The sequence below is a fragment of the Grammomys surdaster genome, unplaced genomic scaffold, assembly GCF_004785775.1.
Source record: "Grammomys surdaster isolate TR1022 unplaced genomic scaffold, NIH_TR_1.0 126187, whole genome shotgun sequence".
Lineage (NCBI taxonomy): Eukaryota > Metazoa > Chordata > Mammalia > Rodentia > Muridae > Grammomys > Grammomys surdaster.
In genome coordinates this window covers 1,619,743-1,634,835 of record NW_021620993.1, presented here as the reverse complement: position 1 = coordinate 1,634,835, position 15,093 = coordinate 1,619,743, and the positions used below count along the sequence as shown (strand labels likewise).

General features: G+C 45.5%; 1 protein-coding gene across 1 annotated transcript in view; it reads left to right on the top strand.

Moving 5' to 3' along the window:
* The window catches only part of Otop1 (otopetrin 1), a 29,790-nt gene that overhangs the window by 5,682 nt on the left and 9,015 nt on the right, over nt 1–15,093 (top strand). The window contains exons 2-3 of the mRNA XM_028758308.1: nt 7,526–7,662; nt 14,318–14,376. Coding sequence (XP_028614141.1) covers nt 7,526–7,662; nt 14,318–14,376 — 196 coding nt within the window. The remainder of the gene's footprint in view (nt 1–7,525; nt 7,663–14,317; nt 14,377–15,093) is intronic.

The following is a 15,093-nucleotide window of genomic DNA, read 5'->3' as shown; positions in this document are numbered from 1 at the left end:
TCCTCCCCTTCCTCCACTCACCCCTGCCTGCTCCTCCCCTTCCTCCACTCACCCCTGCCTGTTCCTCCCCTTCCTCCACTCACCCCTGCCTGCTCCTCCCTATCTTTCTCTTTTCTCTTCCATTTTCCTCTTTTTCCTTTTCTTTTTAAATGACAAGTCCAGGCTGGCCTCAACTTTCCTTATGTGCTAAGGATGACTTTGAACTCCTGATGCCCCTGCCTCCGCCTTCCCCGTGATTACAGGCATGTACGCCCACACCTGGCTTATGCAGTGCTGGGGATTAGCAGCAGAATGCTTTTATTTTCTTACAGCCGTATCCTAGATGTAGGTTTAGCATTCTTTGGAAAGGAAGTAGGACTTTAAGGGTCTCATAGGTATTTGTGGGGCAGTGGCCTCAGGGGCCGGAAAGGATGTTGAGTCTGGAAGACAGAGGGATGTGGCAGTTCCATGGTAAGATAGAGGGATGTGGCAGTTCCATGGTAAGACAGAGGGATGTGGCAGTTCCATGGTAGGAAATGCTATAGTGCTTCATCTGTCAGCTTCAGAGGAGCTCTGGGCTTTTAATAAGCAAATCTCAACTGGAAAGCCTTTCCTGCCACCTTTCGGCTACTGCAGCTCAGACAACAGTGTTGCTGTTCTCATGACACCTGCCCACCATCTGTCCAGCACCAATCCTGCAGGAGATTGTATTATCCAGTTACTGGTTGTCAGGCTGAACAGACTGTGAGTTCCTGAAGGTGCAGGCACTTCCTGAGTATGCTCTCCATGGTGTCCTGAGATCCAGCATCAGGCTTAATGTGTAATGAGGGCCAGATGGTATCTGTAGAATAACTGAATCAGTGGAGGCTATGGGTGATGGGTGGTTAATGGGTGGGTGGATGAATGGACGGATGGGTGGGTGGGTGGGTGCATATGTATTTAGTGTGTATAGGTGGATGGGCTGATGAATGGGGCAATGTATGAGTGGATAGACTGGTGGATGTATGTATAAGTGAATGGGTAGATGTGTGTGTGTGTGTGTGTGTGTGTGTGTGTGTGTGTGTGTAAGGGCCGATGTATGAGTGGATGTATGGGTGAGTGTCTTAGTCACCGTTCTATTGCTGTGAGGAGATACCTTGATGACAGCGACTTTTACAAAGGAAAGCATTTAATTGGCTTATATTTCAGAGGTTTAGTCCACTATCATGGTGGGAGCATGGCAGCACACAGGCAGACATGGTGCTAGACAGGTAGCTGAGAGTTCTACATCTGGATCTGCAGGCAGCAGGAAGAGAGAGTGACCCTGGGCCTGGCTTAAGCATTTGAAACCCCAAAGCATTGAAACCCCTAGTAACACACTTCTTCCAACAAGGCCACTTCTACTTCAACAAGGTCACAAAAGTGCCTCTGCCTGGTGACCAAGCATTCAAATATATGAGCTTATGGGGGCCATTCCTGTTCAAACCACCACAGTGAGCGAGAGATGGATGGGTGGATCATGCCAGAAGCTCCAGGAAAAAGGATGAAGGGCTCTGGGAGGCGTTCTGCCCTTCAATATAAGGACGCACATTCAAACCTAAGCAATAGCCACCACGATGGTTGACACACTGTGAGGAATTATGAACGTCCCAGCATGCATGCCCTGGTGGAAGCCAGGTGATGACTGGTCATGATACACTGGGAGCATCCTTCCAGGGAATAGACAGGTAGACTAACCCTGGGACTGTCCACTTGCTCACTATTCTGGACTCCTGGAGGGGTCTCTGGTGCCAGCAGCAGAACGATGGCTGGGTATCTTGGATCATTGTGAAGTAGTATTGCTAGTTGATTATCTTTTTGTTTTTATTTTTTACAGTGTGTGTGTGTGTGTGTATGTGTGTGTGTGCCATAGCTTGCACGTGGCAGTCAGAGGACAACTTGTAGAAGCTGACTTTTTCCTTCTGTTATATGGGTTCTGGGGATTTCCTTCTATTATATGGGGTTTTCAGGCTTCATGGCAGGTGCTTTTACCTGCTGGGCCATCCAGTCCACCCTAGGGTGCTTGACATTCAACTTGATTCCAACTCATTAAGTTTTCTTCTTCAGTGGAACAAAGAGAGGTGTTGATGGTAACGTCCTGTCTATAGAATGTTCTGGCTATTCCAGGGGAAATCTATGGGATTACTTGCTGAGTCTTCTCAGCACCCCGAGGCATTGTGGGAAACATTATAATCATTATCCCCATATTACAGATTGGAAAACTGAGACACAAAGGTTACATAAATGTTCAAGATTTCAATCAATAAAGGGCAGAAAATAAGACTTAAAGGTAGGCAGCCTCTCTGCCATGTTCCATTTTACTGCCTCTTAGGGCATGACTGACACTGTTCAATGTTCTATAGACAGAAAAATTATACGCTCTGTTTTCATGTAAGGCAAAGTTTTACACAGAGAGAAAATTGTGTGATTTGATTCTTCTGTGATCTCACATTTTTGCCTATATGTTGCAAAACACACACACACACACACACACACACACACACACACATACACAGTCTATGGTTCTGAAATTAATTTTCTACTCTATTTTTAATTAGTAGTAGTTACATATAAAAGCAAGTTGTTATTGTAATTGTTTGAGACAGGGTCTTACTATACAGCCTTAGCTGGCCTGAAACTCAATATGTGGACCAGGCTCATAGAGATCCACATGCCTCTGCCTTCCAAGAGCTAGGATTAAAGGTGTGTCCCACCACCGCCTGGCCAAACATTCTATTACTGAGCTGCATACACTTTACACTTTTCTCCTTCATTATGTCTTACCGTTTGTAATATGAAGGATTCTTTATTCTAAATTCTGTGTGTTCTGGTAGTGACATTCCCTTCCCACTCTGTGTCGCCTGCTTCCCCTCGCCCACCCCTAACCTCTCACTAACCACTTAGTCATATAGAGAGTGTATCCCTCCATTTCAGTTTTAATTCCATCTTTCTGAACTTGCTTCCTAGTAAATGAGACAGTCTGGGTCATTCTTGGCTGCTTTATGATTTTCATATCTAACTATTGTTTTTCCACTTAATTATGATTATAATTATATATTTTACGTTATGCCTTCATGCTTAGCTTTTAAATTATATTTTTAAAATTTAATCCTTGGTCATTTCACACACGTATACAATATATTTCAGATTAGATCACCATCCAATCTCCACCTCAGCTCATCTCTGACCTCCCCACGTTTCCCTCCTTTTTTGAGCATTTGGGATTTTCTTGTTTTTCAGTCCCACATATGCCTGTATCAGTGTCTCCTGTCTTGTAACCCAGGGCATGCAACTCTCTTTATGTTTGAAGGAAAGTAGTAAATGCCTGCTTCAGCAAGTCAGTCTGCTTCCTGCTTCACCATGCTCTGTGCCTTCTGCCTCTCGGTACTGTCCAGATTCAAATGCTTCTCCTCTTTCCTCTCCTGGTTGCCCCTACTTTCCTTTTCTTTACTTTGTAAATCACCAGACTTTCAAAACCTTCCTCCTCTTCCTCTTCCTCCTCTTCCTCCCCTTCCTCCTCTTCCTCCTTTTCCTCCTCTTCCTCCTCTTCCTCCTCCTCCCCATCTGGCCCTTCTCCAGGTTTCAGGTTTTGTGGCGACAGCTCCTGCTGTCCAGATCCTTACTCCATAAGTTGCCTTTACAGAGCAAACCACCCATACCCCAGGCAGCTTCTTTCCGGGCGTCTGGTCTCAGCTAGTAAACTATCTCTCTCTTTGACTGCTCTCCCATTTATCAACTCGTCCATCTTTCTGTCTATCAGTCCATCTGTCAATCTGCCCGTCTCTCCTTCCCACCTGGTCCACCTTCCAAGCTTTTCCACAATGTCACCGTCATTTTCCCTCCCCTTTCTCACACCTTGAAGACTCTCTCATCCCAGTGCTGTGGTCAAAGGCATGCGCCGCCACTGCCTGACCTTCTTGTGTATCTTTGTTTCTTCATCAACCTCTTTCTTTATCCTGGAACAGGTGCATTAGTGTATTTTGTGTTGCTGTAATAAAATACCCAAGGCTGGTTACTTACTAACGTAAACACATTTATTAGGTTCATGATTCTGATGTTTGGCACATTTAAACAGCTGGGGCTAGGATCCTATCCAAGGTCCCGTTACTGTGTCACAGCAGTGTAGAAGAGCAAAAAGTGGACCAGTGGCACGTGGAGAAGGCTAAGCATGTGGATCGGCTCCCTGTAACAACCTGTTCTCGTGAGAACAAACGGGCTCTGAGAGAACTATAGTAATCTTTCCTAAAGACCATCTCCAACGGTCTAAATGCCTTCCATTAAGTCTCATCTCTTTAAAAACTTATTAGTTCTGTGAGAATTTCACACAGTGTATTTTCTTTGTATTCACATATCAAAACCCTTCCTTTTCCACCCAACTTTGCATCCCCCCATCAAGGCCAATTTATGCTGCCCTAATATTCTTGGATATGTGACCTTCCATTCGAGGATGAGCACCTGAGGCTATGCTCTTAGAGAAAACTGAGCCTTCTTCTCTCAAGATTGTCTTTTTGTTTTTAGCTAGCTAGGGATGGAACCTCATGCTAAGTCCACTTTAAAAAAAAATATTTGTTTTATATTTGAGAAAGGATCTGTTGTGTCCCAGGCTGGTCTTGAACTTGCTGTGTAGTCAGGGATGACCTGGAATTTCTGATCCTCCCATTTTGATCTTTAGGGTGCTAAGATTACTGACACACACATCACACCCTGCTTATGTGATATGGGGATTGAACCCAGGGCTTTCTGCACACTAGGCAGGGACTCTATCACCTGAGCCACATCCCTGGCCCTATGGAGTCATATCCCCTCCCCTGGCCTTTTAAAGATTCTTAACCATCCCCCCTCCCATCATCACAATGAGGAATGAGCTACCTGCACATGTACTTTAGGACACACATAGACTACAGGGAAACCCAGTCAGAGAGTCCTCAGACTGTATCAGAGGAAGAGTGAATGGATACATGGAAGGAAGGGAGGACTTTGAATATGAGGGCCAGGAAGGGTTTCATGGCAGAACCAATGTCCTATCAATCATAGAAACATTACATCACTCTGGGGCCCCAGAACAACCTCATCTACCCAACTAGGGCACTTGTTGGAGGTACCGAGGCCCCACCACAGACCTATGAAGTCAGAAACTGGTGTGGTGCTCGGCACCATGACCTTCATCAGTTCTCTCTCTGGGGTGCTTTGATGTATGCTCAGGTTGATAAATCACTACTGTAGACAATCTTCATTCAGTAGGCAGGGAAACTGAGGCTAGGGTTGGGGAGATGACACATAGGAACACACACACCTGCCTGGTGCCCAAGGTCCCATAGCTCAGGGCTTCGCTCTTGTCACCCAACCAGGCTACCTTACTTTGTCTTGCTATGATTTTTTTCCCCCTTAAATCAGAAAGAACCTTTTCGTCAACCAGTCAGTCTGAAAGCATTGGGATTGAATCTCCATTCTAACAGAGAGGCTCTGATTTCCCTGGGGGATCGCCAGGATTAACAAAATGAAACCTCTTGACCTCTCATCATTTCTGTAGGGCTCTGAGCTGCAGGAGTGAGCAGGGCTGTTGCATTGCATTTCACCAGAGGCTGCTCTGACGGTCTTGTAATTTGATCGATCCTGCCTGGCTACCACCTTCGTGCCTCAGTGCCCAGCACATGTGATCCAGTTTCCTCTGTGCATGAGAGAGGATGTGTGAGTCATGCCACTGATGCCAGGAGGGTCCAGAAGCTCAGACACCACCCACAAGTCCAACGTCGATGCTTTTCTTTCTCAGATTTGCATTTGTCCAGCACCCTCCAAACATGTTTTGTAATTTCTGGACAGATTCCTTTATATGCATGTTTTTGTTTGTTTCTCTTTTTTAACCAAAACCATCACTTTAAAAGAAACAACTGCTCAACACTTTACCTTACCTGGCAAGGCTTTTTCTGATTGCTAATAGAGACACTCTTCCTACTGAGTTACAAGAAACCAACTTTCTAGTTTACTTTTATTTGTGTGCGTGTGTGTCTATACCTGTGCGTATGAATTTGTGCATGTGTAGATACATGTATGTGGTCAGAGGATGGCAGGTGCCTTCAGTGTCACTTCTCAGGTACCATTCCCTTTTGCTTGAGATAGATCTCTCACTAGCCTATTATGGCACCAAATAGGCAAGGCTGTCTGGCCAGCAAGCTCCAGGGATCTGGCTATCTCAATTTCCCATCTCTCCATCTGTGGGGTGCAGCCATGCTCAGTTTTTATGTGGGTACTGGGGATCTGAAGTCAAGTCTTCATGCATTCCAGGAAAATGCTTCAAAACTGGGCCAACTACCCAGCCCTTGTTGTTTGTTGATAGCATCTATCTTAGGGGCTGGAGAGATGGTTCAGGGATTAGGAGGACTTGCTATTTTGGCAGAGGATCAGGATTGGTTCCCAGGATACCACAACTATCTGTATCTCCCATTCCAGGGGATATGAGGCCTCTTCTGGTTTGAAGACACTGGAAACATATGATGCACATTCACACACCCAGAAACACACACACACACACACACACACACACACACACACACACACACACGATTAAATAAATCTTTAACAAAAATAGCACCAATCTTAGCAGGGATGACTTGATGTCTCTTGGTCTTGGCTTGCTTCTCCTTAATTTTTAGTGGTTTGGGGCATCTTTTCTTGTAGTTAGTGGCTGTTTTTAATATTATCCTTGGAGAAATGTCTGTCCAAGTTTGTTTGGATAATTTAATACTGCAGATGTCTTTGTATGCTCTAGATATTAATGACTCTGTAGAAAGTGTCTTAGGGTTTTATTGCTGTGAAGAGACACCATGATCATGGCAACTTTTACAAAGGAAAACATTTAATTGGTTGGCTTACAATTCAGAGGGTTCATTTATTATCATCATGGCAGAAAGCATGGTGGCATGCAGCCATAGTTCTAGAGACATAGCTGAGAGGTCTCTACCTGGATTGGCTGGCAGCAGGAAGAGAGAGTGACACTGGTCCAGGTCTGGGCTTCTGAAACCACAATGCCCACTTCCAGTGACATACTTCCTCCAACAAGGCCACACCCACTCCAGCAAGGCCACACCCACTCCAACAAGGCCACACCTCCCAACAGTGCCATTCTCTATGAGCCTATGGGGGTCATTTTCATAATCACCACAAAAGGTATTTTTCAAATATTCTCTCCCAGTTTTGGAGCCCTCTTTCTTGGCTGAGAGTGTTCTGTGGTTCACACGCTTTTTCATTTTGATATAACTCATTGCCTGATTCAATTTCATGAAGCACTCTCTTATTTTTTTCCTAATAGTTTTGCCTTTGTTCACATTGACATTTGAGTGTTTTTATAGTTTTGAGTTTATGTTTTCATACAGTATAAAGGAAGTCCCAGTTCATTCTTTCTCCTGTGGATGTTGAGTTTCTCACTGTATGATCTTGGTACCTACCTCTCACCCACATGCTCTAGAGGTGACATAATTTGTTTGGGATGGCCCCATGCATGCTCACACATGTGTCTCTCTCTCCTGTCTAGGAAGCATCACGTTGTTTGCATTCATCACCATCATCCTGGGATCCTTGAAAGTCGCATACTTCATTGGATTCTCAGAGTGCTTGTCAGCCACGGAGGGAGTTTTCCCGGTCACCCATGCAGTGCATACACTGTTGCAGGTAACCCATTGGTGCTTAGTCATGCTGCCCCTGCTCCTGGGCGTGTGTAAAAGCCCACATCAACACATCTAGCTGGCAGGAGTCAAATTTAGTGTGTTTCTGTGGCTCCCATCAGGAATAATGAGCTGGTCCTGTCGCTTCTCTGGAACACTGGGACTCTTTTGTTTCACCTCTTGCGGGTTAGAACTTTTTAGAATAGCATGAGTTTCTTGTTCTTAGGATGGACAACAAACTCGATTGCTCTAAGATATAAGGATTTGATAGGTGACCTTTAAATATGTAGTTCACAGGAAGAAAACATATCTCCTGACTGCTGAGACTCTTAGACTCTGGTACAGCATCTGATCTTAGTGGGGGCTCTCTGGTGGCTGTGAGTTACCCGACAAGGAAAGGCATGGTCAGAGTCTGTATAGCACTTAGGATACACAAAGTGTTTTCATGTATTGAGTTTATGTCCCCCAGCTGGTGGTGCTATTTTTGGAGTCCATAGAATCCATTAGAAGATAGGACTTGGCAGGTAGAAGTAGGTCACTGGGCTAGAATTTTGATGGCTACAAGCACAGCCACTGGGTCTGGCCTGGTTCTAGTCTCTTTCTCTGCTTCCTGGTCTGACAAAATGCAATATGCTTCTGTCACACACTCCCGCCACCATGAAATCTGCCATGCAGGACGAAGACCTTATGAAACTGAGCCAGCACAAGCCCTCCTCCTTTAAGCTGTTTTTTTTTTTTTTTGTCAGGAATTGTGGTCCAGTTGATGCTAAGTAAGAAATACAGTGTCCATTGATAGATGAATGGATAAAGAAAGATGCTCTGGGGCTGGTGAGATGGCTCAGTGGTTAAGAGCACTGACTGCTCTCCTAGAGGTCGTGAGTTCAAATCCCAGCAACCACATGGTGGCTCACAACCATCTGCAATGAGATCTGATGCTCTCATATGGGTGTTTGAAGACGGCTACAGTGTACTTACATATAATAAATAAATAAGACAATCTTAAAAAAAAAGAAACGTTTAAAAAAAAAAAAAGAAAGATGCTCTGTACCCGCAATGGAATAGTAGTCAACCACAGCATTAGTGAAACTCTACCACAGGCAGTGACACACTGGAAAGGGAGCATGGTTATCTTGAATGAAACCAGTCCAGGCCAGGAATGACTGGCCAGGAAGTCACTGAGCTTCTGATCCCTCTGCTTCCACCTCAGAAGTTCTGGGATTTGAGGCCTGTGGGTCAATACTTTGTTTTATGTAGTGCTGGAGATTGGACACAAAGCCTCTTGCGTGTTAGGTTGGGACTCTACCAACTGTGCTACATCCCACAGTCAGGCATAGAAAGACAAACACTATGTTTTCACTTACACATGGATAGGAAAAGGCTGACCACGTGGAAGTGCAGGGAACACGAGTGACTGCAGGGCCTGGGAAGGCTGTAGGTGTGGGAAGGGCTGTGAGAGGAGAGCTGCTATGTACAGAGGGTAGCTGTGCGGGAGCAATAACTTCTAATATTCCAGAGCTCCGGATAGGGGGCAACTACGGATGGCAGAAATTAACTGAATATTTCCAAGTAACTATAGAATTGGAATGTTCTTGACATAGAGATATGGGCCAGCAAAGTGGCTCAGCCGTTAAAGGTACTTATGTGTGTTCCTGGAGACCTGAATCATAGCCCCACGAAAAGGTAGAGGGAGGGAATCATTTTCACAAAGTTTTCCCTTGACCAACACACACACACACACACACACACACACAGAGAGAGAGAGAGAGAGACAGACAGACAGACAGACAGAGACAGAGAGACAGAGAGAAACAGAGATAGAGAGACAGAGACAGAGAGAGACAGACAGAGGGAAACAGGGAGACAAAGAGAGATAAAGAGAGACAGAGAAAGAGAGACACACAGAGAGAAAGAGAGACACACAGACACAGAGAGGGAGATAGAGAGACAGAAAGACACACAGATAGAGACAGAGACACAGACAGAGAGAGAGATACATAGAGACAGACATACAGAGAGATAGAGACACAGAGACAGGGAGATAGAGACACAGGAAGACAAAGAGAGATAAAGAGAGAGATAGAGAAAGACAGAGACAGACACAGAGAGACAGAACATGCTCGGAGACAGACAGACAGACTGACAGACAGACAGTGAGAGAAACAGAGTCACAGAGAGACAGGAAGACACATACACAGAGAGACAGTGAGAGACACAGAGAGAAAGGCAGAGGGAGAGACCTTATGTGCTTTCCCACTGTACAAGTGGGAAGTGTACCGCACAGCATAGCTATAGACAGCTAGCGTGCTAATCAAAAACAAACATTTTAACATAAGAACAGGTGCTAGATCATCAATCTTTTACTCTCTCTCTATTTTGCATATTTAAGTTATACAGAATGATGTTTTCACTATGAGCACATGGTTGGTTGGTGACTGTAGTCAAGAAAATTGCCATAGCTGCTGCCACAGTTTCCCTGCTTGGTGTTATTAGTGGCGAGAACACCTATAAGCCCATGACAGCAAGCCTGCCATAGACAACACACTATCCCAGCTGTAACCCTTATCTTGGCCATCAGCACTCTAGACAACCAGCCTCCATGCTTGCCAGTTTGGGCTCTTTGCCTGCATCGGCCCACTCCTCCCCCGACTCAGTCTCTGTTCTACTGTGTATTCAAGTCTTCATTTTTCAGATTCCGTATATGGTGGGCTCATGTGCTGTCTGTCTTCCTGTTCCTGGCATATTCCACTTAGCATAATGTCCTTCAGGTTTGTCTGCGTTGCCACAGATGCTAACTAAGCCTTGTGGTTTTATGAGGAAGTAACTGTTCCCCACCTGCAGTAGACATCCTCTCTACCCAGATGTTGTTGCTGGAAATTTTGGAGAACCCCGTCAGGAATATGATACATATTTCTAGCTAAATCAGGATCCGCTCTCAGGGTTCTTACTCTCATTAATAAAAGAAATTAAGAAAGTACTGAGAAGGAAGCTTGTAGACAGTTTTATTAGAGTTTAAAAGAAACACATCAGAGCCAGCAAGCTGTGGGTCTCGGCAGCTGCCAGGAAAAGGGAGATGGAGAGGAAGAGAGAAAGCCATGCCTTTAGAGACAAATGACAGTCAATGACAAGCAGCTGCATGAGGAAGCAGGCCTCAGAGAAAAAGTAAAGAATCCCAAGAAAGTATCCAAAGGAAGGAAAATGTGTGTGTGTGTGTGTGTGTGTGTGTGAGAGAGAGAGAGAGAGAGTGAGAGAGAGAGAGAGAGATTATACTTTTCCAAGTAATTTAGAAAAATGGACAAACTTAACCTAGCCCTATTGGTTGCAGTTCTAGTGACCACACAGAGGGCGGGGATTCTGGGAAGGAAAAGTACATCATCTCATTACAGGAATAATTATTCCTCTCATATGTTTAGCATGGTATAAAGCAGACCCACCTTCCTGAAGGGTGGTTCGTTGGCCAGGAGATTATTGATGGACACAGCTGGGTTCGTGCGTAGTGACTAGAATGTTAGGTCTCCACCCAGGCTAGAGATCTTGTTCCCTTGGCTAGGAGGAAATACTTTTCCTTAAAGAGTTTCAATAGAACCCTGGCCTTTCAATAATACTGAAATAATATCTTCAGTCATGTGTAGCCTTACAGCCACAGCGGGCATCTTTAATCAAATATGGGCCTCTGTCTGCTCAGACATAGTCCTTCCTCCGCTGCAGAAATCCTGTGACCTGACTCTGTATGGCTTCGGTGCCCTGATCTGGGTGGCAGAGCAGAGAGGAGGGTATCTGGCTAGTGTGAGGTGAGATGCTATGTCTGCAGGGCACTGTCCTAAGCTGGAGCAGTGTGGTGGGTCATGTCACAGGAGCAGGATGTAGTGAGGCAGTGGTCTTTCCACACGTGAGGTGAAAGAGGAGGTGTGGGCTAGGGAAGCTGAGGTAGGCAGTGGCATAGTCTGAAGTCATGGGTTTTGCTAAGGCTTCTAAGCTCGGCCTCTGGCCCGATTGGCCAGTGCTGACTGAGGTCATTAGTATGACCTTAGGTGAGTTCCTTACTCTCTCTGGGCCTCACAGAAGTTATCTGTGAAAAGAGGACAGCCTTGGAACCTCTGCACGGCCTTGCTGTGATGTCGGAAGGTGTTGAGCAGGAACTGGGCTTTGCGTAGGACAAGTGTGTAGGAAGTATTAGTGAAAGCTGAGGACTTCTCCTAGGAGGCTGGGTCCCATCTGCAGGGAAGTTGGGAGCCACCGAGAGCTATAGGCAGAGGAAGGGCCTAGACAGAACAGAAGTATGTTTTCAAAATATTCACATGGTTGGGTGGAGATCTCTATTTTCCAAACAAGCATTTGATAAGTCCAGCAACTGAGGGTTCTGTGGCCATTGGACATACACTTACTGTGTGCTTTGCTTCAAGATGACTAAAGAATGAAAACCAGATATTATTTTTATAATAAAAACTACTCATGTTTAAATTGTGGTCAGAGCACAGAGCACAGAACTTAGAGTCCTGACTGGTTTGAGTGGATCGTTCTGTAGCGTTGAGCACGCTCACTTTACTGTATAACCATCCTTACCATCCAGCTCCAGAGCCTGCTCATCTTCTAATGGAAAGTTTCTCCTCCTTGAACAGTCTTCCATCCACAACCACCGCTCTACTATCTGTGAGACAGACATAGCAGCAACAGCAGCAACACAGATAGACAGCCATACAATGCAGTCTTACCTCATCTGATCCCTGGTGGTTGGTTGGTTTTCTTGCTTCATGTGATGTCTCCAGGTTGGCTCCTGGTGTAGCATGAAATAGGCATTTTTCTATTTTTCTTTTGAAAGCCAAATCAAATACCACTATGTGTGCACACTACATTTTGTCCGTCTGTCCATCTGTCAGTGGCATGTGGGTGGTTCCTCTCCTTGGGTGTTGGGAACACTGCTGATATGAGTATGGACATGCCAGTGTGCCAGTGTGTGTGTGTGTGTGTGTGTGTGTGTGTATTCATGCATGTGTATGTGCATGTGTGTGTATGCGTGGTTAGGCATGCCTTTAGAAGGCATCTGTCCTATTCCACTTCTTTGTTGATTCAAAAACATACTGACCAAAAGCAACTTGGTGGCAGATCTTATTTGGTTTACAGGTTACAGGTTATAGTCCACCATCGAAGGAGGGCAGGGCAGGAACTCAAGGAAGGAATCTGGGGGCAGAAATCACAGAGAGACACTTCTTACTAGCTTAGTCTCTCTAGCTTGCCTATTTTACAACTTATTTTATTTTATGTGTATGAGTGTTTTGTCTGCATGACTGTCTGTGCTCATGGAAGCCAGAAGAGGGTATTAGACCTCTGGAACTAGAGTTACAGGCAGTTGTGGGCTGCCATCTGGGGGTTGAGAATTAGATCTTGTTCCTGTGGAAGAGCTGCCAGTGCTCTTACCCACCCCCTTTCCCCCGCAGCTAGCATTATTCTATGGCTCAGGCACACCTGCTTAGGGATGGCACCGCCCACAGTGGGCTGGGGCCTCCTACATCAGTTAGCAAGTATGAAAATGCTTCACAAACATGACCATAGCCCAGTCTGATGGAGGCGATTCCACAGTGCAGGTTCCACTGCCTAAGGGACCCTGAGTTGTGCCAAGTATCTTGTATCTTGTATTTTGAGGTAGATTTCTTACTGGCCTAGGGCTTTGTAGTTCAGCTAGGTTATCTGCTCAGTGGGCCATGGGGAGTCAGCTCTTATGTGGGTCCTGGGGGTTGAGCTCAGGGCCTCGTGCTTGAGCAGTAAAGTACTACTTGAGCCGTCTGCTGTATGATATATTCCTCTTCTGTTTTTAACCTTCCTTGAGCCAAATTTTCTGATATCAAAAGATCATATTTATACTCTGACAACTTTATGCACGTGTATAACACACTCTGGTCACACTCGTTTCCACCTTACCTGATCCTCTCACACTCATACTAACGCTCCCCTCCTCCACTAAGTCCTCTCCTCGTCTCATGACTTTTTATTTTATTTTGGTTTGGTCATTGCTTTGTTTAACCAGGGCCACCCATGTGAACCCTGGAACCTGAAACACTCCTGGTCTCAGCATTCAGATCCACAGGGAAGTAGTCTGTGTCCACATCTGTGCGTCTCCTGCATTGTTAGTGATGGCATGGCCAGGGGCCAGATAGCCTACCAGAAGTCAAAAGGACCACAACCCAAACCAACTCAGCTCTTCACTGAAAGAACTTAGCCTTTGGTTTCTGGACATTGGTGCAAAGTAGCTGTTCAGTGGAAAATTATTGGATAAAACCTGACAAATATGACTAAGAAAACAAGCTAGTGAGTTTCATAACAGACAGGTTGGTGTTCATATGCCTATCCCAGAGCAGACATCCTCAATCAATTGCAGCACAGCTCTGTCCACAGCAGTTATCACCAGTCATTTCTCTCTACCTTTTCAGGAGACACCCTCAGTCAAATGCAGATCTCCATCCACAGCAGACGTTCTTAATTAGTTGCAGCACTCCTTCCTCCTGACTTGGGAGGCCCCACCTTGCTTCTCACTGGATCACTATTCCCACTGTAGATCAGCTCTGCTGGGACAAGGAAAGCCATTGGTTTCCCCCCAGTTTTATAACTTCTCACGTGTGCAACAGAACAGCGTTTTCGCCACTAATGTATTTTCCTTTATTTCCATCTAGGTCTATTTTCTCTGGGGCCACGCTAAGGATATTATCATGTCTTTCAAAACACTGGAAAGGTAAAAACTGTGATCAGTTGCTTTATGTGTTGGTTGGTGTTTGTTTAGGTTAGATGTTAGAACAAACCAGACTCAAGACTGGCATCTGCCTGGGCTATTATAAACCCTGAGTGCAGATTTCTGCTCTGTCCCCAAAGCAAAGAAAGCCCTTCTAGTACTTCAGTTCCTTCCAAGCCATCCCTGGAAGACAAGAAAGTGGGTGAGAACTCTGCTGTCACCACCCACTTGTGGGTGGGAACTCTGCTGTCACCACCCATTTGTGGGCGGGAATTCTGCTGTCACCACCCACTTCCCTTTTATGGCCCTCGGTTTACTCAGCTATGAGTTGGGGAACAGGGAGGTGGTCTACCTCTGAGGATAACTGATACAACATGCATAACCTGTGTCCATCGAGTGCTGAGCCTACCACCACTTCTTACTGGTTATTATGTGGCCAAGGAAAGAATGTCCAGAAGGAGGGGTTAACTCTCTAAGGGCAGGCTAAACATGGATGGATCAAGGACTCAGCACTTGCTCTATGGAAAAGATCCAGTATTGTGTGCCCTTTCCATGGGCGAATCAACTCCTCCCTTCCAGCATTTGCGATGACCACTGGCCTTGAGCAGATTGGTTGACATGTGACCACTGGATAGAACAGCTTCCATGGGCTGCAAGCAAAGAGATTGAGTCTATTAACAAGTACATCTTTTGTTTCCTCAGTTTGCACAGGGTTAGTGG